General features: G+C 38.9%; 1 protein-coding gene across 6 annotated transcripts in view; it reads left to right on the top strand.

Annotated features, from left to right (window-relative positions):
- AUTS2 (activator of transcription and developmental regulator AUTS2) overlaps nt 1-27,031 on the top strand; it is a 1,876,064-nt gene that overhangs the window by 692,399 nt on the left and 1,156,634 nt on the right. For all 6 annotated transcript variants that reach the window (XM_075336342.1, XM_075336339.1, XM_075336340.1 and 3 more), the window contains one exon: nt 25,853-25,954. In XM_075336342.1, the coding sequence (XP_075192457.1) occupies nt 25,853-25,954 (102 nt within the window). The remainder of the gene's footprint in view (nt 1-25,852; nt 25,955-27,031) is intronic.

Below are 27,031 nucleotides of genomic sequence, written 5' to 3'. Positions count from 1 at the left end.
GCCCAACAACTACTCTGAATTGGAGCTTTTATCAAAAACTGAGGCATAGCAATAAGTTTTCTAGGTATTAAATAGGCAGGCAATAACCAGTTTTCCTAGGTCATCTGACAGAAGTTCCTCAAACATAACCTAAGATACAAAGGTAATGTGATGTTATTTGCCAACTGGATTAGATTTACCACCCCAATTTCTTTGTTCTTCTTACTAGAAATCTAAAAACATGGATATTCCCATTGTAGGAGCATGTTTCTACACAATCTATTACTGTTTGCATTGAGTTGACAGTGATGCTGTGTAGGGACTCTTCCCCAAGTGGTAACACCCAGTTGTCAATTTCACATTATAGGGGAATAACAAGGAAATGACACTACACAAAGCTATATGAAAAGATGTTTTAGAATTGTTATTTAATGAGGAATATAAATATTTCTTGCACAATTCATGTCTGAAATGGTAATGTTTCTTTTTAACGTGGTACTACATAAATGTTTGGTATATTAAATGAGTACTAATGGACTAGAGGAAATAAGTATAATAGGGTAACGTAGCTCAATGATGCAAAACACAGGGTGACTATTTATGGAATAAACTTTGATTGGGCCACATTTAACAGTAGGGGTCAGTATTGGGACTTCTTTTTAAAATAGTTTTTTGGTGTCAGAAAACTCCAGTCCCCTGCTGCAGTTTGTTTTTAAAAAAATAAAGCATGCTTTACTCAGTCTCTGCCACTGACTTGAAACCTATTATTGTCTTTAGCAACAATCCATATCCCTGACACCTGGGTACTTTCTGTCACCTCTAGGCCTCTCCTTCCGTCATTACACTTCACACTGGCACCAACCGGGTCATGAAGTCCATTGAGCCACTTCACCCCACCCACAGGGGATGCTAACATGTAAGAAGGACCACAACTGACAGGGCTCTCCAGTCTGTGCCCAGGCCATGCAGCCATACCCTTAAGGGTGCATTGACCTTCGGTGAGTGAGGAATTCGTTGAGTATCAGCAGCCAGCCAGACCTCCGACTATCAGACTATACCCCTCTTCTTGGGAGATGCAGTTAGTGAATCCGAAATGGATCCCACATGTCATGGTCTTAGGGGTGACCCTTAAGGCCCCATCACACACAGAGATAAATCTTTGGCAGATCTGTGGTTGCAGTGAAATCATGGATTTATATATTGTTCCATTTGTACACAGCCACAAACCTGGCCCTTATTGTCCACAATTTCACTGCAACCACAGATCTGCCACAGATTTATCTCTGTGTGTGACAGAGCTTTTAGGGTCAAAATCTTCAAATTGGGGATTTTTATCAGCTCAGGGACTCTCCTTTTTCCTTCCTTCTATCACTTCCTTTTATTTAACCTACTCTCCTCCCATTTCTCTCTCCCTGCCCACCCAGGTGCCAGGACAGCTATGCTACAACACTGCCACCTAGAGGCTTTTTATACAATATACATGCACATTATACATTACACTTATGTTACACTTACATTTTACACAATATACATAGACCATCAGTCTGCAGGGGTGGGCTTAACCCTAACCCCCTGCACAATTTATTGTATATGTTGATAAATGTAAGGTTGTACACTTGGTCTCAGAAAACGAAATGTAAAATATGCACTAAATAGTAAAACACAGTAAAACTGTCACTGAAAAAGACTGCCAAGACAAACAAAATGGGTTGTCTCTATACAAGTCATTTATCTGAGCACACGTAAATACTGTGTACAATTATGGACTCTACTTTATAAGACTAATATAGCTGATCTAAAATGAGAGAAGATTAGAGTGCCGAAGACTACTAAGTGAATGGGTGGACTTTAGTATCAAACTTGGGGTTATTCAGTTTACAAAAATGATGGCTTAGGGGGTGATGGTAATACAATTAGTGATGAGTGAGTGTGTCCACCCCTATCATTACTCAATCTTTGGGGTCCTTGAGTACTTGAGCCAAAGTATGCGGGTGCTCGGATGTTTTGTCCATGAAGCAAAGACCACAATGCTTCACCACATGATGTATGTAGGCAGTCCAGGGAAAGCCATTTGCAGTTTCTCAATAGCTCCCACTAGGGTTAAAGCATTGTATTCGGATGTAGTGTATCAAATAAAAAAAAAAAACACCCTCAATCTATCTGGAAATACTCTCCTTATGGCTGGTTGTATATGGGCCGAGAAACAAACTACCCAATCATTGACTTCCATTATATTTGTTACTCAAGTTGAGCCCTTTCAGAGCATCCAACCTGCTCGTCTCGAGAACCAGGCACCTGAGAATTTTAGTGCTCGCCCATATCGAATTACAATGTAAAATTATATGATAGTGTGAGATGGTGAAACAGCTCCCATTGTTCATGGCCAGAAATATGTACCTGGTTAAAGATGTGCATGGCAAGCCCCTGTATCACCTCACAAGCATAGTTTAGTCGTATATATTTGTGTCTCATAAATGTGAACAGTATTTATTGTATGTAACGTTATAACCTGCAGCTGTCAGTAATGATGTGATAATACTTTATAAGGGACAAAAATGTCATTATTCAACCATAAGAGGACGCTGTTTCTCAGCACAGATGAAAGACTGCAATAGGTAGCTCAGATGGGGGCGGAGCTACAGGCTGATAAAAAAAAGTACATCACAGGAAGTAGAGCAGCGGCCATCTTGGAAGCGGTTGGCAGTTGGCAGTGAATGAGTACATAGACAGAGGACGTGCAGAAGAGAGAAGAGATAATATTTGCAACTAGAAATCTATCATCTTGATCAGAGCTGTGACAGAGTGGAGCTGATTGTGACTGTATCCGTATCCTTACCAGATGGGAGAAGATTGCTGAAAGAACGCTTTTGTGCTTTTGTGAAGTTGATAGGACGTTGCCAAGGAGACAAGCCACAGTGACCAGCAGTACTGCTCAGCTGTGGCAGAGGCCTCTCATCTGACTTTGTACTTCAGACATATTGTCCAGAGCAGACCCGGGTCGGTAAGATAAGTAAGGCCCACTGCGCCATCGCAGTGGGTAACCGTGCTCGCACCTCACATCAGTTTGGCGCCAGAATATTTGAGACTCAGGTAGGGCCTGTAGTTAGTTTAGGTAGTCATTGTAACCCCTTCAGGCCACACTTACTGCACAATCACCGTTTGGGACCATTGTTTCTACAACTACAACATCTAATTATTTGCCATTGAGGCTTCTCTGTGGACCACAATGACCTCATACCTGGATGTTGCTAAGACCTATCATGGACTTTAGGCCAGAATTAAGTTCATCCAGGAGGGAACTTGTATTGAACAATATATCTGTTTTTTTTATTTATGTCTTTATGCTCTTTGCTAAGCAGTCATTGTATATAGTAAGTTGTTTGGTTACTCAAGGTGAATCTTGGAAAAGATCCTCCATTAATGGGCACTATATTTATATTGGGGCAGGGGAATAGTCCATTTGGGGTTAGAGTAAATTTATTTTAAGTTTGTAAACTGTTGTGCTATACCGCGGGCGGCTTGTATTTCACACCCATCCATTTTTTTTGTTTCATGTTTAAGGGTATTAATAGGTAGTTGGCAGTTGGAATATCCAGTCATGCCTGTAGATAACATATATTGTATATATTGTAGTTGACTCATGTTAAAAGGCGCCACGCTGTATAGCACAAGGGTCTCAGCTTCTTCGCTGAGTGTTTGTGGATTTACCCTGAATGTCTTCCCCTGTTTTGATTGCGTTCATATTCAAATTGTAGTAAAGCACTTTTGGTAGTTAATCTAGTTTTGGGGTCGTTTATTTCTCATTCGTGACTTCGCTGTATCCTAAAGAGCCCACTCCAGTGCACGGCTTACAATAGGACACTACAGAGATCTTTCTATTGATATTTTTAGACGAAGGCCACAAAAATGACAAGGGATGTCATCCATGTATGGAGGAAAGAAGGTGTAATCACAGATGGTGATTTTTTTTATTTTACGTACAGTGACTATTTAGATCAGAAAAATGTTGTCAATTCACTAAACAAAATCAAGGGAGGCCTGGAGAAACATAATAGGTCATGAGTACTAAATTCTGGAGATAGGACGTTAATCCGGGGAACTAGTCTGATTTGGAGTCAGGAAGGAATTTTCTATAAACATTAGGCAGTTACCATTCTTCTTGTGTGTTTTTTTTGTTTCTGCCGTACTATGGATCTACATGTTAGGTTATAGGTTATAGCTCAATGATCTTGTATCTACTGTCAACCGAAAAACTATAAAAATTATTAAACTCTGAAAGTTTGAAATTGTTAAATTCAGAATATTAAGCTAAAGTTGGAAGGCCGCTTTCACTCTGAATTATAACCTACATTCACTGGTTCCATCGGAGCTTTCATCCCAACCCTCCTCGCAAAACAGGGGCCATTGACTATAATGGTGCAGACCAAGTTAGCTTGTACTCTGTCTTGCACCATTTTCGGCTTATACGCTTTCTGCAGGCGCACACCCAGACGTAGTCTACTCCGTCTGCACCATTATAGTCAATGCCCCCGTTGGTGGATGCATCCGAAACCCGTTTTGTGGGGGTGATTGGGATGGAAGCTTCTACGGGACCACTGAATGTAGGTTATAACGCAGTGTGAAAGGGGCTTAAGACTGAATGCAGGTCTAGGATACTGTGGCTAAAGATTTAAGACTATACAATACTAATTGGTCATGTTTATATACAGAGATATATTACAAATATTTATTATATTTATTTTCTGCTTATATTTTTAATAAAAATGAACTGTAAAAATAATTAACAAAAAGATTTATTTTGTAAACTGATATAACACTGCTAGCTGTATAATAAACAACCCCCCATTCAGACAGAATTTTAACTCAATACCAATAAAAAACAATCTTAATTAGTCCAAAGGTCCCTATGCAACCCCACGCTATACATACTGTACATCAAAGCATTAATGCAAAAATTGTGTTTCATTGTGTAAATGATTTCATCCTTTGCTAGCAAAATATCATGCTGACTGCTGATTGAAAACAGTTGTTAATTCTCTACTTCACTAAATTCAGAGTGGAAAAATTTCCCTTAATAAAGAACAGATTGAGGGGAACCAAGACCTTACTGTGTTGAAATTAATGGCAGATGCATATACTGGTAGTTAAAATGTTTCATTAGATGTTAATATCTTGCTGTGTTTTTAATTGTTCAGAAATTAGCCTCCAGAATATTAAAACCATCTGTTTGTTATCATGATGAAACAGAATACTTAAATAGTTATTAATTTGTTTCTTTTTTTTCTTGCCTGCGCAACTTTGATCTGCTAAGATTCTTTTTGTATGACTTAAATGAAAGTGGAAATTAATTTTAAGAATGTATGTGCTTAGAATACATCAATTTGTCATCTACTCATCCTTAATTTATTCTTCTAAACTGATATTTTCTAATGAAATTTTCACTTCTTGAGGTCTTGGTATTATAAATATTAGAAACATTCAACATTTCATGTTATTTAACATATTTAATATTTTATGTTATTTATCTGATGACTTTTTTTATTGGAAGTTGAAGGGCATATCCAGTATAATGGAGGTCATTTACGATATACAGATTTGTTCACCCTTGCCTTTCCCCAAATTTTGTCAAGCCCTCCAATTTCTAATTTTACGAATTCAATACCCTATGGCAACATGGAAAACCAAAAGAAATTAACTTAAATATAAATTTGTTTACAAGCAATGTGTAGAAGCATGTTAACACTGGCCATTAAACAGCAACACCCCCAAAAAATAAGCAATTACCCTAGAGTAAGTAACCAAATAGCAATAGTACATGTAAATAAAAAAGGGTACTTAGTTAACAATATTTTGATAAAAAAAAAACAAAAAACATAAAAACCATCCTACCACATCAAGGTGACCCATATTAGGATAGTCTTAGCATCTAATACTTAAAACCTTACCATTTGTCTAGTAATGTAAAAGTGAACAAGAATTGAACAGGATCATGGCCAAACATGGACACCCAGCAGAGGAAATCTATATAACTGTAATGTCCAACAAAGAATGGGGAGGCCATAAATTGGTTTGCATTACTGCAAACAAAACACAAAGAAAACAAAAAAAAATAAGATTGTATATATGCAATGTGTAGGATCATGTTCACACTGGCAATTAACCCCTTCATGACCGAGAATGTATCAATATGTCGTAAGACATGAATTAGTGATCACCGCTGGCTGCTGCAGTGAGCCAGCAGTGATTCCTGCACATGTCTGCTAATTTGTACTGATTTGAGCAGAATGTGATGACTCCTGTCGCTATCATGACTCATGACTCACTTCCTGTTACAGCCGGCAGGGCCCTGGCTATAACAGATGAGAATTTCTGCTGTTCTGAACTGTTTAGCTCTGATCAGGGAAATGAACACGCGATCATATTGTTGGTCCTTATTGTCTTACTAGGGGGACTAGTAAAATAAAAAAAGGAAAAAAAAGTTTTAAAAAAATTAAAAAAATAAAAATACCTAAAAGTTCAAATTACCCCCCATTCACCCCATTGAAAATTAAAGGGTTACAAAAATATACACACATTTGGTTTCACCGGGTTCCAAAATGCCCAATCTATCAACATATAAAATCAATTAATTTGATCAGTACACGGCGTAACGGCAAAAAAGTTCCAGACGCCAAAATCACGTTTTTTAGTCGTCGCAAATTTTGCGCAAAATGCAATAACAGGTGATAAAAATGTAGTATCTGCGCAAAAAAAAATTACAATTAAAAATGTCAGCTTAAGACCCAAAAAAAAAGCTGTCAATGAGCCCCATATCCCAAAAAATGGTTAGGGTACAGATTCAGGGGATGTCAGCAGACACAATACACAATGGATTATGTCGGATCTTCATGTTTTGGTTTGTTTTGTTTTTTTAAATTGGTAAATAAGGGATGTGGATGAGTCTTTATTCAAACTATTTTTCCTGTGTGTTTTTCTTAACTTTACCCTTTGCTGAGTTAGTAATCCATTACTAACCCCTGGACTTGATGTCAGCTAACAAGTCACAACTTATATCATCCCCCAAAATATTACCCTTACCCTGATTGCCACTGCACTAGGGCATTTGGGAAGAGCCAAGGAGCAGCTCCAGAAGTGTCACAACTAATGGATACGCCAATTCTGGGATGGCTGTAGACTGCAAGTTTTAGTCTGGAAAGGGCCCAATAACCATGGGTCTTCCCAGTCTGATAATACCAGCTGGCAGCTGTCTGCTTTACCTTGGCTGGTTATCGAGAATGGGTGGGGACCCAATGACTGTCTTTTACATTATTTATTTTATTAAATTAAGCCAGCTTAACAACAACCTTTAGCGCCACTTGAAAGCACTAAAGGGTGAAAGTGTAAAACCCTTTCCTAATGTAAGCTGTCCCTCCAACTTCAACTCTACCTGAAATGCACCACTGTGTCTCATACAATACACTATGATGCAGCCAACCAATCACAATAATGCCACATTGTCTATTGCATTACCATGATTGGCAGGCAATACCCGCATGTTTAGTGACTGAAAAATAGCCGTAAAGCATGCAGGGTGGAGACATGATCATGATGCTTGAGCACCCCTGAATTTCATTCTAGTATCAAGCATGCCAAACACCCCAATGCTTCATCAAGTAACGAGCAGTGCTGGGCTCACTCGCTCATCACTAGTGAAAACCCGTTAAGCTTTATTAGAACAAATCCACTTTTTTGTTAAGATAATGTAGCTGGATGTATTGTAGTACACAATTTGAGTGGGATCCATCTCATTGAGCTGGCATCACATTAAAATACTCAAAATCTCTATAGGTGGCTTTATAAATGCTCAAGTTACTGAGTCGCAAGCACCAAATCAGGAACTTAAGAGAAGTGCGAGATTTCAGTGCCTGCCGGAATAGTAGATGAGTCAATCAAGGCTGAAAGATAGGCTTTAAGTTGTATTTACTGTGCCTACCTGGAGAACTTGATAGTGACTGCCCTTGAGGCACTTCCAGGTTTATCTGAATTATAAAACAATATTAAAATTTCACAGTGTTGGGTGTCGAGTATATCTGCAGCCACAAAGCTTTCTTGTTGCGTGAAAGGGTTAAAAGAGTATTACAGAATTGCTACAGGGCCATAAGCTATCACAATTGGGAAAAAGCATACATGCTTGAAAGAATACTGCATATGACTACAAAGATATAATAATCTTCCAAGCCTAGCTGTCATTTAAGAAAATCTGGGAGATGGATTACCAACATGATTAAAATAATGAAGCATACTGCAAACTATTGATTGCTTCACTAAACAGGGATATATTCATTTGTAGACATTTTTATCAACCATATATTTGAAAATATTAAAGAACATTCTTGTCATAACTTAAGGCTGCTTTACACGAGTCAATCCATCGTGCGATTTATTTGGCAAAGTCTTTTTTTTTTGTTTGTATCGCTGATAGGTCCATGTGTCACACGTTGAGTGTTGTCAAACGACCACAAAGCGCTCATCGATATATTGATTGGCCATGGCGGAAGTCCAAAGGCTTCACACATGTTTTCCTTTGGTCAATCTGTCTTTTGTATGGGTGTAATTAGGCAAACTATTCAGCCCTCCGTGACGTTGTCTGGATTGTTGCACGCCCTGAATTCTTCTGACCTGCTCAATCCAGTTCTGCTAATGTGGTTGATTGGTTAGATCCCATATATATTGTTTCTCTTCTGCGACTGTCTTTGTTGCCTCGTGTGTCCTTAGCATCATTCTTGTTTGTTGTTTGTGGTATGGTTAATGTGGATTTTGATCCAAAAACGAAAGATTGGCATATAACAACATACCACAAAAAAGGGATAACAAGGAGTGAGGGCGGAAAATCCAGCAAACAAACAAACGTAAGAAAAATTAGGAGTAATGCACTATAAAACACTGTGCATGACGCCAAGGCTGAATGTTCACACATCATGACTACAGCTCCGTATTTTAAAACAGTAATAACCAATCAAAACGCATCTGCTACAACCAATCCGATTAGATTAGGCGTGATTATTTAAAACCACAAATATGCCCTGAACGTTTACTGACGTCACAAACAACTACGAGGATGGCCGATTACACGGTGTCACACTTTGCAATGTGTCGTTCATTAAGACTAAACTGAACGATTTTATGGAATTAAACGATGAGTACACGATGGCCGAATTTCAAATGATTAGGCATCGGTTGGACTCGCAAGGAGCTGTCACATGAGGAGATGTCGTTACGAATGACGGAAGTACGTCACAAAATCCGTGACCCCAACGATGCATCGCACAATATATCGACTCGTGTAAAGCAGCCTTTATACTTATTCAAACAATATCATTAAGAAAGATTTGGGGGCTCATTATCATTTATTCACATTTATAGCATGTAGACACTGATTTTTCCATATAGGAATAAGTAATGAGTATCTTTACAATTGTTTACCATTTAAAAAAATACAATTTATACAGCTGACTTGAGAACCAAAATTGTTAAAAAACATGAACAACCTCAAGGTTACAAGTCCCTCTTCAAAGATCTTGATGTTGCTTTGTCCATGGTGCACAACATAAGCTAGAAGTTTAGAACCCATGGCACTTAAGCTTATTTCCTTGAATGTGGATGGCAGAGAAAAACTGATGGAAGCTTGAAATGCAGGACAATCTGGATGATGGATAAGCAGCCCCAATCAAGTTCCAAAGAAATTCAAGCTAATGCAGGCTCAGGGTGAATTAGTGTCAGGACAAACTATCTGTCATTTGAATTAAATTAAACCCTATGGCAAGAGACCAAGGAGAACCCCAGTGCTGACATAGAGACATAAAAAACTAGTCTCAGTTTGCCAAAATGTACGTGAATAAGTAGAAATTCTTGTGGGAAACCATCTTGTGGAAAGATGAGACCAACATAGAGCTTTTTGACAAACTGTCATCTAGCTTTTTATGTCTCTTTGTCAGAAATAGTGTCCTCATTCGGTCTCCTGCCATAGCGTTTAATTTATTTCTTTGGAACTTGATTGGAGCTGTTTATTTAACATCCTGTCTATCCTGTGTTGCAATATTTCATCAATTTTTCTATGCCGTCCACATCCAGGAATATTAACTGTAGTGCTATGAGTTGTAAACTAATTGATTATGTTGCGCACCGTGGACAAATAAACATTAAGATTTTTGGAGGCTGACTTGTTGATATTTTTTAACAATTTTGGTTCTCAAGTCCTCAGACATTTCTCCTCTCCTCTGCACACACAGATAAGCAATGCAAAGATAGTCAACTTTTCTCCTTTTTATCTGGTTTTAAGTGTGATTTTCATGTTGCCCACACCTGTTACTTGCCAGAGGTGATTGTACGTTAATCACATCCATGAAAAAAGTTGTTTAGCCACAATTTTGGAAATGCGCCAACAATTTTGTCTGGCCTAGTTTTGGAGTTTTGTGTGAAACTATGTCCAATTTGCCTTTTTTTTCTCCGTTTTTCTGACTTGTTCCAATACACACAAAGGAAGTAATCTTGTATATGACAAAACATGTGTAATTGCAGTATACTTCTGAGAAAAATGCTTCCCTTTCTGGAACAGTGTCAGGGGTGCCAACACTTTCGTGACTATGTATATCTATTATATAAAGCTGAGTGTATGTATGTATGTATGCATGTGTTTGTGTGTGTATGTGTGTGTGTTTGTGTGTGTATGTCCACTAAAGAAATCTGCACCGTCACATCACAAAATTTTGCTCAGACACCCCATTTGACTCAGGGAAAGTCATACTCTATGTTTGAGGGGAAATTTTAACTCTGCACTTTACAGTTGTTTGACAAAAAACCTGCCTCCTTTAAAGTCAATGTAGCTGGGAGCCATAATGCAGCCAGAACTTCAGAAAAATGTCACAATGCGCAGCCACAACTTTGAATGGAATAATGGCGTGTCACAATGCAGCCAGGGAAAGAGACAGATAGACAGAGACAGACAGAGACAGACAAACACAGACTGACAAGGAAAAAGACAGACAAGGAAGAGACAGATAGGGAAACAGACAGAAAGGGAAAGAGACAAATAGAGACAGACAAGGAAATAGACAGACAGACAAAGAGACAGAAACAGACATAGACAAAGACAGACACAGACAAAGAGACAGACAGGGAAAGAGACAGACAGGGAAAGACAGGGAAAGAGTCAGACTGAGACAGACAGGGAAAGAGATAAAGAGACAGACAGGAAAAGAGACAGACTGACAGGAAACAAGATAGACAGAGAGAAAAAAAGACACAGACATACAGGGAAAGAGACAGACAGGGAAAGAGACAAACAGACAGACAAACAGACAAAGAGATACAGAGAGAGATACAGGGAGAGAGACAGAGAGACAGACAAGGAATGAGACAGACAGGGAAAGATACAGACAGAGACAGGCAGAGACAGACAGACAAAGAGGCAGACAGACAAAGAGATAGAGAGAGAGTCAGACAGGGAAAGAGACAGAGAGACAGACAGAGACAGGCAGGGAATGAGACAGACAGACAGACAAAGAGAAAAACAGGGAAAGATACAGCCAGATAGAGACAGGCAGAGACAGACAGACAAAGAGACAGACAGACACATATAGACACAGAGAAAGAGACAGACACAGACAAAGAGACAGACAGAGAAAGAGACAGACAGGGAAAGAGATAAAGAGGCAGACAGGAAAAGAGACAGACATGGAACGAGATAGAGAGACAGAGAAAAAGGGACACAGAGACAGACAGAGACAGTAAGGGAAAGAGACAGACAAGGAAAGAGACAGACAGACAGAGACAGACAGACAAAGAGATAGAGAGAAAGCGACAGACAGACAGGGAAAGCGACAGGCAGAAAAAGACAGGAAAAGAGACAGACAGAAAGGGAAAGTGAGAGACAGACAGACAAAGAGATTGAGAGAGAGACAGACAGACAAAGAGAGAGAGATAGATAGAGACAGACAAAGACAGAGAGGGAGACAGACAGAGACTGGGAGAGAGACAGTTACTCTCCTGGGCAGTGCCAGGCAATACAGCTAATATATATATATATATACATATATATATATATATAAAAAATTCTATCTTGTAGCATGTGTAATGTTGAACAATGATGTCACTTAATACTGCTTTCTCTATTCCCTTTATTTTGTCTTGACTGCGTTTATTCCATCTTTGACTTACCAGTAGTAATCTTATTGGCTGTAAAATCAAAGGGCAGAAAATCCCTAGCATCTTATCGTTTTACTGCTCTGAGCTAGGAGATAATATTTACTGTAAATTTGACCAACAGCTATCATATAAATGACTTTGCCCAAGATTTTTGCTGATCTAAGATAATCTGACAATTGGCAAAATGCTGCAAAGCTTTGAGGTATAGACACCATCATCACATGTATTATTTATGCTTGTCCTGAAGAGGTGTTATAGTATAAACCTGCTTCTTAGCGAAATCCCCTTCCAATAAATCCCATGGCTATATCACTTTAACTCAACATTTTAATGTTTTGGCTGCGTTTTGGTGATATTATGTAATCCAAATTTAAGACAATTTATGGGTTACAAAATTGCTTTCTGATTAACTCTGCAGTTACAGTCTATTATGGTTAAAATTTACATCCTGAAAATGCTTTTCCAATATTGGCTGAATTATGTCTCCCTTAGGCCGGTATATAATACATTATTGACCGTATGCAGAAATATTTCTGGTTATGAAATACTTTAGTGGTGACAAGTATATTTTTACCATATTGGTTCAACAGAATAGCAACAGGAATAAATTATTTTGTGATAATAAATTTCTATAATATACGACCAACAGATAATAAGCACATTTATAATAAATTCTTGAAATAATCTTTTCATTTAAACTGTAACGTTTAACCCCTTTACACATTGCGCCGTAACTATACATCACAATTAGAGCTCATTAATTTTTTAGAGCTATTTATTTTTCCTCAAACATAAAAAAATGGTGTGCGTTTCATCCGTTTTTGATCAGTGTCACCAGAGTTTGGTCATTGTCAGTTTTTACCATCAGAGTTTGGTCAGAATTTCATTAGTTTTTCTCAGATGTTAAAAATAGGTTGTAGGTTTCACAGCCTTCTTCTTCCTAGTGTTTTTACATTTTTGCATTTTCATTTTTTTCCTTCTTTTTTTTCCTAGAACCATATCTTTTATATTTTTCAGTCTACATAGACATTTGACTGCTTGTTTTATTTTTCTATATGAATTGTAGTTTTAAAGAATATTTTTTATTTTACCATTCAACGTACTGGAAAAAAGGAAACAAATTTCAAATTTCAGTGTGCGCTGCTCCATGCTCTGTGCACATGTAGCTGCAGTACACATCGGGTAATTAACCCGATGTGTGCTGTAACTAGGAGAGCAGGGAGCCAGCGCTAAGCGGTGTGCGCTGCTCCCTGCTCTCTGCACGTGTAGCTGCGTGCGCTGGTAACCAAGGTAAATATCGGGTTGATTACCTGATATTTACCTTAGTTACCAAGCGCAGCATCGCTTCAGTGTGTCGCTGCTGGCTGGGGGCTGGTCACTGGTTGCTGGTGACAGCTCACCAGCAACCCATTTAGCGATGCTCCAGCGATCCCTGCCAGGTCAGGTTGCTGGTGGGATCGCTGGAGCATCTGACTGTGTGACCTCTCACCAGCAACCTCCTAGCAACTTACCAGCGATCCCTATCAGGTTGTATCATTGTTGGGATCGCTGGTAAGTTGTTTAGTGTGACGGTATCTTTAGACCAGAGGTTCTCAACTCCAGTCCTCAAGGCACACCAACAGTGCATGTTTTCAGGATTTCCTTAGGTATTGCATGGGTGTTGGATTCAGCACCTTTGCAGGTGATTAAATTATCACCTGTGCAATACTAAGGAAATCCTGAAAACATGCACTGTTGGTGTGCATTGAGGACTGGAGTTGGGAACCTCTGTGTTAGACCTTTTTGTTATCATATTGGTCCTCCTTTAAAGCATAGCCACTTTATTTCACAGTCATGGGGCCCACACCATAGCAGGGGAATTATAGGAAAATGTAAATTTATCTATATACTACGTTAATGCACAAATCACATAAAATTGTAAACAACTAGTGGTACAAACCTGTCTTTATCATTCTACAAATGCCATATTACATGTATTAATTTAGATTTAGAATATGATTATATGGAAATTAGCACCATGGATTAATGATATCTTTAGAGGGTGGCAGGATAATAAACTGTAGCAAGTAACTGCAGCGCTGCCCTCTTCTGTTTTCTCAAGTATTTAAAGAGGTTGGATACGGCTTTAAAGAAGGCAAATAATTTTATTATAATGATTTAATGATTACAGAAAATAGGAAATAGTGTGATATTGTGTACACTTTTGCATAATATAAATCACAAAGGTAAAGTACTTACATTGCACACTACATAGAAAAAACGTCACCAGGAGAAACACATCCTCTGTTTGGGAATATCAGATGTGAGAAGCAAAACAGCAAACACAGATAAACTCTTGGGATCCACACTGTTGTGTCACGGGCGTCCCCTTTTAGTCCACAGGTTAACAGGCCTCTGACTTCGCTGGACTCTTCACTAGTTTTTATCTCACTTCAAAACAAATGCTCACGTAACCAAGTGTTGCACAAAGTCTAACAGGCTCCAATTGTCCAATATAGTATCACTCGTTTGAGTGGCCAAATCTTCAGATGTCAATCTACACTGGACAAATACGTCACTAGATGAGATATGCCAAGGGCTCCTGGTTTCACATGTTTTACCAAACTATAAACACGTACATTCACACTAAACATTGATAAGAGAACTCTATGGTACTAGATGGTGATATTATAAACATGTACTTTCTCACTAAACATTGATACTAGAACTATAACTCCAGATGTCTGGCAAAAATAACAGAAAAACAAGCTAATGTAAACTAAACTGTTACAGTCTAATATCTTAAAGGGTTTCTTAAAGACACACTACCAATATGGATTTCTGATGGCCACTAGTATCTTAGCACCACACCGTCATGATGTCTTATTATAGGGGGAGTTATAGATGCTGCAGGGAGGTGAGTGCAGGTCCAGCCTCCTGTGATATACCATTTGAGAATCCTTTGAAAAGAAACATCACAGGAAGTGAGGTAAAATATCACATTTAGAAATTAACAGACTAGGAAGAAGTATAGGATATTTCATAAAGCTACAAGACATTAGGTTGTAAAAATAGTATTTTAAAAGGCTATTTTAGATATCATGCCATTCCTTTAAGTATGTATGTTTACAAAATGTAAATATCTACCTGCTTTTTCTAAGTTACAGATGAAAACAATCTTGCAGTTAGCAAACTAAAGCCTACAGTGTGTGACAGTACTGTATAAACTTACACTACAATATTGTATATCATTAATAATTAATATATTCCAAATTTAAAGGGCATCTGTCATCTTGGAAAACACAAATTACCTGCAGATATGAGGTTAATCTGTAGGTAAATAGCATTCCACTGCTGCCAGGCTGCCTTATTTAAAGTGCAGCTAGTGGGAGAAAATTAATTTATGGCCTCCCAGGAGCCTTTCTTCTTTCAGTCATAAGAGTGGGCATGGTGCGGCTGCGGTCAATTCTCCTAGCACTTCTCAGTATACCGTGAAAGGCAGCTGTAAGCACGCTCCAGCACTTTGATTGACAGCTTGTGCTGCACTAATGCACAGCATCGGCTGGGGCCTGCTTACAGTTTATAGTGAGAAGTGCTTGGAGAAGTGACTGTGTTGCACTGTGCATGTCCCAATGACTGAAAGTCAGCTCATGGGAGGAAATAAGTTATTTTTCTCCTGGGAGCGCCACTTTTAGTAATGCAGCCAGGAAGTATTGGAACAGTATTTACCTGAAGATTAACCCTATATCTGCAGATGAATAGCATTTTCTAAGGTGACGGATGCACTTGAATATGATATAAAATATATTTGTTGGTTATATCAAGAACATTTAAACCCTGACTTAGAGAATTGTTTCTGTGCATCTTCGCTGAACTCCATTCTAAAATGCAGCCCTGCATATGTGTTATTTCCAGTCAGTCATTTAAATGTAGCCTAGTATGCGTGAAAATATAAGATACTATCAATAACTAAACTGTAATGGATTCTTTTACACCTGATTCACAAAACTATTAAAGTTCAACGGAGATTAAATCATAGTTTAGAAAGTCTTCTGCTCCTTCTGCTGCATATAAATTGTTTTTCTTGTTACTCAGCTGACAGACAGGAAAATAAATATGACCTGGTAATCCTCTTTGAAAATGGACTGATACATTTGAATGAAATTGTTTGACTTGAAAGATCAGGGAAAAGACAGCGCCTGAATATTTTAAAATGGTCCAATTTCACTTCACAGTCATCCATCCATAGAACACTCAGTCTTAGTTCAGACATTCTTCACTACACGATTCTTGTTTTAGGCAGTGCAGTATAGCCGCAAGTCAGAAACAGTTTTGGGAAATTCTCCTAGATCTAACAAAGACCTTTATGAAGGTATTTTCATATCAATGTGGCAGCATAAATCATAACTATACTTTTTTTCCAAAAAAATTAAGAGTACAAGTGACGTTAAGAAACTTTGTAATACACATTAGTAGGAAAATACTAAAGGCCCCATTACACACAATGACACATCTAAGGAGATATCGCTGGGGTCACGGAATTCGTGACGCACATCCATTCTCATTAGCGACGTCGTTGCGTGTAACATGTACGAGCAACCGCTAATGATGAAAAATACTCACCTCATCGTTGATTGTTGAAACGTGGTTAATTTCCATAATATCATTGCTCGTTCAGGACGCGGGTTGTTCGTCGTTCCTGAGGCAGCACACATCGCTACGTGTGACACCCCATTAATGATGAACAACAGCGTACCTGCGTCCTCCGGCAATGAGGTGGGAGAGGCGATCGTGCGGCTCCTCTCCGCCCCTCCGCTTCAATTAGTCTTCTACTGGGTGACATCGCTGTGACGCCGCACGAACCGCCCCCTTAAAGACGAGGTTGTTTGGCGTCCACAGCGTCGTTTGAAAGGTAAGTTAGTGTGACGCGTACCAGCGATATTGTTCGCCACGGGCAGCGATTTGCCCGTGACGCACAAACGACAGGGCGGGTGCTATCGCTAGCGATGTCGCTGTGTGTAAAGCAGCCTTAACTCTTACCAGTGGAATCATCTTTTCATGCACCTATCTACATTGCTACATATAAAATGGAGTTATGGATTTGGTAAAAATGGATTTATATGTAATAATGTGGCATAGTTTGTTTATTGGCATTTGTTAGTTTATTTTTAATTTCATTATCAGGTTAATATATTTTTCCTCCTGATATATATTATTATTATTTTAATTTGCATCTTACTTTCATCTATCCCACATTGCTACTATATTATGCCTTTGTTATCCTTATATGAATGAAGTTTCTATCATAAATTAGCATGTGGCATAATTTGTATCAGATAAAAAGAAAAACATATTTTTGCTTATATTTGTAATAATTTGATTATGAATTTAATTGTATTTTTCATTGTCAATTGTTGACATTGTCTGAGGTTTACATAGACAGACAGAGGTAGAATACTTTTGCCATGAGATACTTCTATGGGCCATTTTTCAACTTCATCATTTTATATTGCTGTTCAATTTATTATCTTTTTTAATTGTTTCAATAAAGATAAATTTTGCATCAATTTTCATTTGATTCATTCCACTGTAGTGTTATAGGTATTAACACTAATAGTCCCAGAAATTTTGACCTCCCCCCTGAAGTCCCTAAAGAGGGTCAAATGACCCTTAAGGCCACGTCTCACTGAGCGATATCACTAGCGCAACAGCGATCTCGCTAGCAATCTCGTTATGTGTGACATCCACCAACGACCTGGCCCCTGCTGTGAGGTCGCCGGTCGTTGCTGAATGTCCTGGACCATTTTCTTCAAAGGCGATATCCTGCTGGACAGGACGCATCTCTATGTTTGACACTGTGTGACAGGGTCCCAATGACAGCAGAGCTCGTTATACAGGTCGCTACTGCGACCTGTATCGTTACTGTGTGACATCTCACCAGCGACCTCCAAGCGACTTACCAGCGATCCTTATGAGGTCGTATCGTTTTCGGGATCGCTGGTAAGTCGCTAAATGTGACGGGGGCTTTAGTTCAAACTGTCAACTCTGATGGCTCCAATTAGCATCCTTTCATTTGTAAATGTGGCCATTGCCTGAGGAATCTTTAGGGCGCAATTGTGTTGATCCACCTCAACAAAGGTCTTGTAAGAGAGTGTAAACAAAAGAATGTCATTCGACCCGTCTCTGGATTCCAAAGGTAGAAATGTTAAATGACCCCTCTCTGGGACTTCTAGTGTTAACAGTTGTTTTACCTAAAAGACCAGGTCCATAGGTGTCAAAATTTTTGTCTCTAATCCACCACAAAAAATTAGGGTCAAACAAAAAAAATGCTAAGCAAAATGTTGCTGCATATTTGGGATGGAATAAAATACCAATATCAAAAGTAGTTATACCCTCAACAGAAATAGACACGCAACAGATACTAAAATGCACATTGCAATGCAATTTCCATGCAGAATTTTTCACATCTTATCCACATGTCATGGGGGTGTAAGACTTGGGGGTGTAAGAAGGCCATGCAATGTCTTCTGGGAAGTTAAATAAGCAACTAGCTTCTTTAGAGAGTAAGTGGACTTAAAATCCAGTGCCACTTGTTATGGTTAACAATTTAAAAAAAGTCTATATTGACCAGTTAATAAGCCTGGCCACATGGCAAAGAATAAAAAGCCAAATCAGATACTCTAACTGCAGATACATATTTTGGAGTGTTTACTAGGGATGATCGAATATCACAAATATTCGGCAATATTCGGCTTTGCGAATATCCGACAAATAGGTCGCCGCTATGCGAATATTCAATGCACAATGTAAGTCTATGGGAAGCCCAAATAGTTGAATAGTTTCCCATAGACTTAAATTGCGCATCGAATATTCGCAAATAGTCGAATAGCGGCAACCTATTCGTCGAATATGGGTGTAGCCGAATATTTGAGGTATTCGATCATCCCTAGTGTTTACTCCTCATTAGTGCAAAGCATGAGGCCTGATTTAGCTAAGTAATAGGCCTCTTGCATAGAGTCTAAGAGGTGGATTTCTCCTTCTGGAGAGTGCCCAGTCAGTGTAAGGAGACATATAGGCCATGTGATGCTTCCCTGTGAGTTTAAATGTGCAAATAGCCTCTTCAGAGAGGAAGAAGACTTGAACTCCAGTGCCACATTATCGTGTTAGAAATCTTAAAACTCAATAGCAACCCTTTAATGAATTTTGTCACATGACTTAAAATAGGAAGCCAAACCAGATACTCCATTTGGCTAGGTGAGAGGCGTGTGACCATACAGATGGAAAGAGACTTATAAGCCCTGCAATGCTCTTCTGAGAATTTAAGTATGAAACTAAGCTCTCCAGAAAGGAAGAGTACTAGAAATCTGGTGCCTCCTATTGGCGGTGCATTTATATGTGTCATTGCTATTCAGCAGCATTTACTTTAATGGCGCCAACTTGCAGTACTAGCTACAAGTCATGGACCGCTAGGTCGCTTTTTCTTACTGTAAGTAGTTCTAGTTTTTAATCCTAGACACTCTTTTAACAATTTGTAGACTTTTTTCATATCTTTTTATTGTTATTGAACCAATAGAGAGTTTCTTTTTAAAACAAGAGCATTTGTGAGTGGTGTATATTATCAGGTTGTCTGTTCTTTGATTAGTATATCAAGACTCTTTTTCTTTAGATGCGATGTCAGTGGGAATACATAACAGCAAAGTTTCAACATATGACTTTTGCTTTAGAAATTAACTGGTTTTAAACTGGAATCCTTGTCACATTCAGTTGTTCCAAGATGTCATTTTTAGCAGTTATGTCAAAGATTTAATGTTACAAGCTATATTTTTGGTAACAGATCTTCTCCTTCTCAGTCTTCAGGTAGATAAAAAATAAAGAAAAGTAAGTGAAATAATTCTGTAGAGCTACTGTTTGAGATGGATTTCATGAATTTTTAAAACATTATTTTGACATTTGTTTTTTTTTCACATTAAGTAATTCACTGAACTGGCAATTTGTAGTTATTTTCCAGAAAATAGTGTGAAAGGGAAATCAAAAGCTTGGAGAAGCCCACTTGGATTTAACAATACAAGAGCTTCATTGACGTGTATAACTATGACTGGGGTAATGAGGATCTATCATTGGTGGACGCCCAATAGTAATTATGTGGGTAAAAATAATCCAGCAGACTTATAAGGAAAAGAGAAATACAGAACCAAAAATTCCCCATGAAGACCGGTCCAGGCTTGTCGATGAAAGCTAGAATCAATTCCAATCAGAGTTTTTGTTCGCCTTTAATCCTTAAATGTCTCATTCATAGTTTCCATTTACATTTAGGTCTTCAAAAGTCAAGAGCATGAAATTTGGAATTGTATTTTTGACTATTCGCCTATCTCTAATCTTTTCATGAGACAAAACTAAAGATATTGCACTTTTATACAATGTCAAATAATCAGGCTTGTATAACAGTGTAAATTTGGCCTCCAAATAACTCAACACACAGCATCTGTGTGGTAACCTGAAATGGAAGGTGGAGGAGTGTCCCTAACATCCACCAGATCCGTGATGTCATCATGGAGGAGTGGAAGAGTAGTCCTGTGGCTCCTGTGAGGCTCTAGTGAACTGCATACCCAAGAGAGTTAAGGCATTGCTTGAAGATAAAGGTGCCACAGAAAATGTTGACACTTCAGGCACAATTTGTCCATTTTCACTTAGGGGTGTACTCACTTTTATTGCCAGAGGTTTAGACATTAATGGCTGTGTGTTGGGTTATTTAGAGGGCACACCAAATTTACACTGTTATATAAGCTGTACACTGACTAATTTACATTGTATCAAACTGTCATATCTTCAGTGTTGTCCCATGAAAAAAATATAATAAAATATTTACAAAAATGTGAGGAGTGTACTCACTTTTGTTCTATATAACCAAACTGCCATTTTTGTTGAGGAAAGCAACCAGTCCTCTTTTAAAAGCAGTTATAGTGTTTGCCATTTTTCCCTCCTGCGATAGTGCAATAAACTATGGAATGCCTTAACAGTAAAGAACCCTTTCCTATTAAGCTGCCTGAATCCCCATTTCTTAAATCCGTAATGAGTGCCCCTTACTATTAACTTTAGAAGGAATCAGTCATGTGCCAGTCCTTTGTATTGACCACATGTAATTATACAAAGAAATGAGATCTCCTCTGAGACGTCTTTTTTCTAAGCTCATTTTATGAAAGACCTTCCATCCCTTGTAATAATCTAGTTGCCTGCCTTTGATTCTAACCTCCACACATGTTATTTAAAATTTGAGCCCAAACCTTGATCCCATATTCAAGATATGGCCTTAAGGGTGCTTTACACGCTGCAACATCGCTAACGATATATCGTCGGGGTCACGTTGTTAGTGACGCACATCCGGCGCGTTAGCGACATCGCAGTGTGTGACACCAAGGAGCGACGATCAACGATCGCAAAATCGTCAAAAATCATTGATCGTTGACACGTCACTCCTTTTCATAATATCGTTGGTGGTGCATGCCGCTGGTTGTTTGTCGTTCCTGCTGCGTCACACATCGCTTTGTGTGACGCCGCAGGAATGACGAACATCTCCTTACCTGCATACACCGGCAATGAGGAAGGAAGGAGGTGGGCGGCATGTTCCAGCCACTCATCTACGCCCCTCCTCTGCTATTGGGCGGCCGCTTAGTGACGCTGCAGTGACATCGCTATAACGCTGAACGCACCTCCTCCTTGAAGGAGGGATTGTTTGGCGGTCACAGCGACGTCGCTGAAAAGGTATGTGCGTGTGATGCTGCCGTAGCGATAATATTCGCTACGGCAGCGATCACCAAATGTCGCACGAACGACGGGGGTGAGTGCTATCGTGCACAACATCGCTAGCTATTGCTAGCGATGTCGCAGCGTGTAAAGCATCCTTTACAGTTAAGCTTAGAAATTTGGAGAAACACATATTGACCATCGGCAGTATTATTTCCAATGACCATAATCTGAGTTCCCACCTAGTAAGTTCCCATGAGTTCCCACAATAGTTATCTAGTAATGGGCTGGTTTGCAAAAATTAATCCAGACATATATATTAGCTTATTAAGCTATTGATTTAACGCATGAAAAGACAACAGATCAGTTCAGCACAAGGGATACAAATGGCTATCTCTGAGTAAATGAATTGAGAAAAGGCACACAACTTTTGCTGGATTACCTTAATGCACTAAATTAAACAATTATATCCAGAGATGGCCTCCTGTGATTTTTTCTGATGGCAGGATTAACATGCGGATTTGAGGGGACAAAGATTTTTCTCTGCAGTGTAGGTCAAGTGAGAAGTAGTTGCACAGTGACTAGAAGTCTGTTGTGGGATTAACCATAATTAGAAGATGGAGAGTGGCAGCTCGCTAATCAGCACTGAGTTCTCACACACTTCAGCGTCTGTGAAGAGCTCTGTGGATGCTTATTGCAGCAGCTGGTGCCTAGAAAATTGAATAAACGCACAATAAAAATAGGTTATTGCATTCTAATAGGTTAGTAATTTTTGATCTTCAGCAGAATATTTAAAGAGATTGTCCCCTTTCAAAGATTATTGCTGTAGACAGCAGGAGTCACTGAGCTCAGTGATTGGCTGCAGTGCTGTCAACCGGATGCCATAGCTGCAGTTGATCAACAAAAACCAGAGCAGCACTCAGAGACAGTGCTGGAAATAAAACAGTTTTTTTGTTTTCTCCCCTCAGCCCTTGGAGAATAATCTTTGAGAGAATTCCTTCAATTCCCAACAGGGTAAAGACTGGTAATTATGATGAACTGTATTCTACCTATGCAATGCTTCCCATCCTGTTACCTAAGTCAAAGAAGCTAATTTATCAATCCTCATATGCCAATTTACTGGTGTCAAAAAGTTGTAAAATTTGTTGCAATGAGTGTTTGCCCAAAGCGTTGTGACTTTTTGCCCTTTTACATCAGCATGTCCTATATCAAAACAGTGTGTGGGGATTAGTAACGAGTTTGGTGACCAATCACAACAAAGAGTATTTACTAAAGATGGGCGAGCACTAAAATGCTCGGTCCTTGAGTCAAGCTCGACAGACACTCTGAAAGGGCTCAACTCGAGTAACGAGTATAATGGAAGTCAATGACTGGTAGTTCGGCTCTCTGCCCACATAGAGCTAGCCATAAATAGAACAATTTTGGGAGGGAGAGAGGGCAGAATTTTTTCTTTTTTTTTCTTTACACACTACATCCAAAAACGTTGCATTAACCCCACTGAGACACATTTAGAGACTGTGAATGGCTCTCCCTGGAGTGCCTGCACAAATCATGCAATGAAGCAAGTCTGTGTGTTATGGTCATTGTTTCACTGAAGAAACATTCGAGCACTTAATACCACAAGTACCCGATCACCTCGATGCTCGATTGCGTACCAAACAATGGCGAGCACGCTCGCTCAACACTTTTTTCTCCAATGTAGACCAGAAACTGGCATAAATTACAGCAGGAATACACATCAGCGCTGAACTCATAGACAGCACAGAAAGGCGCCAAATCCCATAAGATGTGGGTGCATAATTAATTTGAAGTGAATAAATAAAACAATTGGCACTACTTACATGCATAAGCCGGTATAGTGTAGATTTATTCCCCATACACCCCAGATTAAGATTCCGGTGGTGCTAAAACTGTCAAGTAATATCTTGGTTGCGGCAAAAGAAAGAAAGCAGTTGGCATTTCACCTTTCTTAAAAAATTAAAAAATTCTTTAGTCATGGTTCCTTAAAACCACAAGCAGCTCCAAGATGCAAGGAACATATGGACTAGCTATTTCGTGCTGTATGGAAAGCTCTTCAACAGGTCCCTCCCAACAAAATGACATAGATCAATAATAAATTTGACACTTCCTACTCTAACTAGTTATTGGTTATTTGCAGATTGAAAATTTAGATAAAGTACCCCAAAAATGTACAAAGTGATTGGAATATGCTGTTGTATCTTTTATTTAGAATTTTCAAGGTTTCTTTGTTCACATTGGTATCCTGATTCCTAATGGGGGAACTTCTGCATGATGGTTTTGCTATTTTTTTCTTGTTTGAAAGGATTATCTCAAGATATCTGGTTTCCTTTCATACTTCAACAATACATACTGGTGATATTTAAAATAAATATTTCCTTGACTTTGGTCTTATTACTCTTGTGCTTGAGGTTATTTAGAAAAGTAAGAGAGATTGAGTAAGAAAACTGCAACAAAATAGTTGACTATCACGTTCTGTTAAGGGATCACAATCATATGAAACACTTATAGTCCTCTTGGCATGTCCATTTGAGTGGACAGCATGTAATTTCCTTTAGATAATAATAGCTCATTGACAGGTTTTTAGTTGGTCTGCATTTAGACATGGTTTTGTCTAAAATTAAAACTCCTTCATGTTTAACATTTACCGAAATATACTCTTCTACGGTACTTATGAAACAGCCGTCCCCAGCTTACATTATATTTATAAGACCAGTGGTACCAAGCAAATGTATAAATGGTGCTGCTCTGTGCTAGTGGGATGGTAGTAATACTAGCACAATATAAGAATTCACTTGCCACTAGAGGCACAGCAGTCTTTTTTTCAGGGCGTAAAAGGTCATTCATGGGTAATAGACACATGCAGATCAGCCTATAGCCATACCAGATAACCTGAGCTTCATCAAAGCCTACAGTATTTATATATGTCTGCCTCCCTTGTTTGACCTATGGCTATGAAGCTTTGAATATAAAGGCTGCTATGATTTTGAATGGTGAATTCAATGTACAGAAATATGTGAGAGAATATACTCCAAACAATATCTAAACGCATACCATCTCAATGTCGTTCTTGTGCTACTTTTATGACTTTTATTATAATTATTATTATTATTATTATTAGTATTATTATTGCGCCATTTGTTCCATGGCACTTTACATGTCAAAAGAGGTAAACATAGTAGGGTCAAGTACAATAATCATAAACAAAACAAGGCACAGACTGGTACAGGAGGAGAGAGGACCCTGCCCACGAGGGCTCACAGTCAACAGGGGATGGGTGATGGTACAGTAGGTGAGGGTAGAGATGGTCATGCAGTGCTATAGCAGACTGAGTGTTACGGCAGGTTGTAGGGTTGTCGGAAGAGGTGGGTCTTCAGGTTCATTTTGAAGCTTGTCAAGGTAGGCGAGAGTCTGATATGTTGTAGCAGAGCATTCCAGAGTATGGGGGAGGCACGGGAGTAATCTTGGATGTGATTGTAGGAAGAAGAGATGAGAGGGGAGTAGAGAAGAAGATCTTGTGAGGATCAAAGGTTACATGTAGGTAAGTACCGGGAGACTAGGTCACAGATGTAAGGAGGAGACAGGTTATGGATGGCTTTGTAGGTCATGGTTAGGACTATGGAGTGCAGATGATAATTCTCAGACTTTCAAAGTTCTGGCTTTCATCTATAAAGCCAAAAGTGACCTTTAGAGGCTACCACAATAGACCGCCTAACAAAATTATTAAGACAAAGAAAGAGGGAATGATACAATTAAGAAATTTGGTTTTCAAAATGGCAAAATAATGCATTGTGTTGGTTTTATTTAATGTGAGATCTATATTTATTAGTGATAAAGTGAATATAACGTTCCAAGATATGTCATGACAAAAATCACTTTGAGCATAAAACCAGAAATTCTAATATATGAGTATGAAACCAGAAATTCTAAAATATTCATTGTCTTTCCTCAGCTCAAACCAGGACAGAACAACTGCCGAGACAGTGAGACTGAAAATCAAGGCAGAGAAACAAAACCTTCACAGAGAAGTACCTCCCGTGAGCATCTAAGTGATGTAAGTATGTACTGAGGTGTACTTATCGACAACCCAAAAAAAGAAAGAATAACTCAGCTCTTCAAGAATAAAAATCATCTACTAAGCCATCATGGCACAAAGGCAGGTTACATTCTCACCCAGTTCTTGTGTCTTATACCTGCCAAATATTAAGACCCCAGTACTATAACTGGCACATTGGTTGGTGTGTCCTGGTACACGTTTTGCATGCTGGTCCTGGAGATTCAACATCACAGTTCTTAAAAGGAATCCATCAGCCTTTTACACTTTCTAGTTATTAATATGGGCATACAGGTAGCATAGAGGTGAAATTAGCCATACCTGTATGCCTCCTGGATGATGGGTCATTTTAAAAAAATCCTCTTTTATATCTTCTATCTTCCGGGATATGGGGCGTGCGCTGGCTGCAAGGTAAGTCTGCCACTAGTCTTCATTATACAGGATTCTTCCTCCCCATGTCTTCAGAGTCCCTGTGACATCAGGTGTGCAGTCAGAAATCTCGTGTCTGGGAATTATGCCTGCCATTTCTCCCCTGCACTGTTCTGAACCTCAAGGGCACAGTCTTCAATTTTCATGTGCGCAGGCACCGGGGGATTACTGCTACTTCACATTGCAGGGGAGAGGCGGCTGGCAGAATGCGCATGCGTGGGATTTTGGGGAGCGCACCTGATGTCACAGAGACTCTGAAGACAAGGGGAGGAAAAATCCTGTATAATGAAGACAGGAGGCAGTCTTATCTTCTGGCAGGACATGCCCCATTGTGTCAAAGATAGGAGCTATAAAAGAGGATTTTTGCAAATTAATCTATTATTCAGGAGGCATGCAGGTATGGATATTTTGTCTTTATCCAACCGGTATTCCCATATTAACAACTAAAAAAATGCAAGAGTAACATATTTCTTTTAAGTATGTGACTCCTATTTGATAGTTCTAACTACTACTTAATATTTAGAATATTTCTTACATCTTATGACTGCTTAAATGTTACGCAAACTTCCATATGTAGCATTATGAAAACAATGATTGTTATAAATTCGGTATATTAATTCAATTCTTTGAAATTGAAGACTTGTCCAT

This window comes from Anomaloglossus baeobatrachus, chromosome 2 (genome assembly GCF_048569485.1).
Source record: "Anomaloglossus baeobatrachus isolate aAnoBae1 chromosome 2, aAnoBae1.hap1, whole genome shotgun sequence".
NCBI lineage: Eukaryota > Metazoa > Chordata > Amphibia > Anura > Aromobatidae > Anomaloglossus > Anomaloglossus baeobatrachus.
This window is presented reverse-complemented; position numbering and strand designations above follow the sequence as displayed.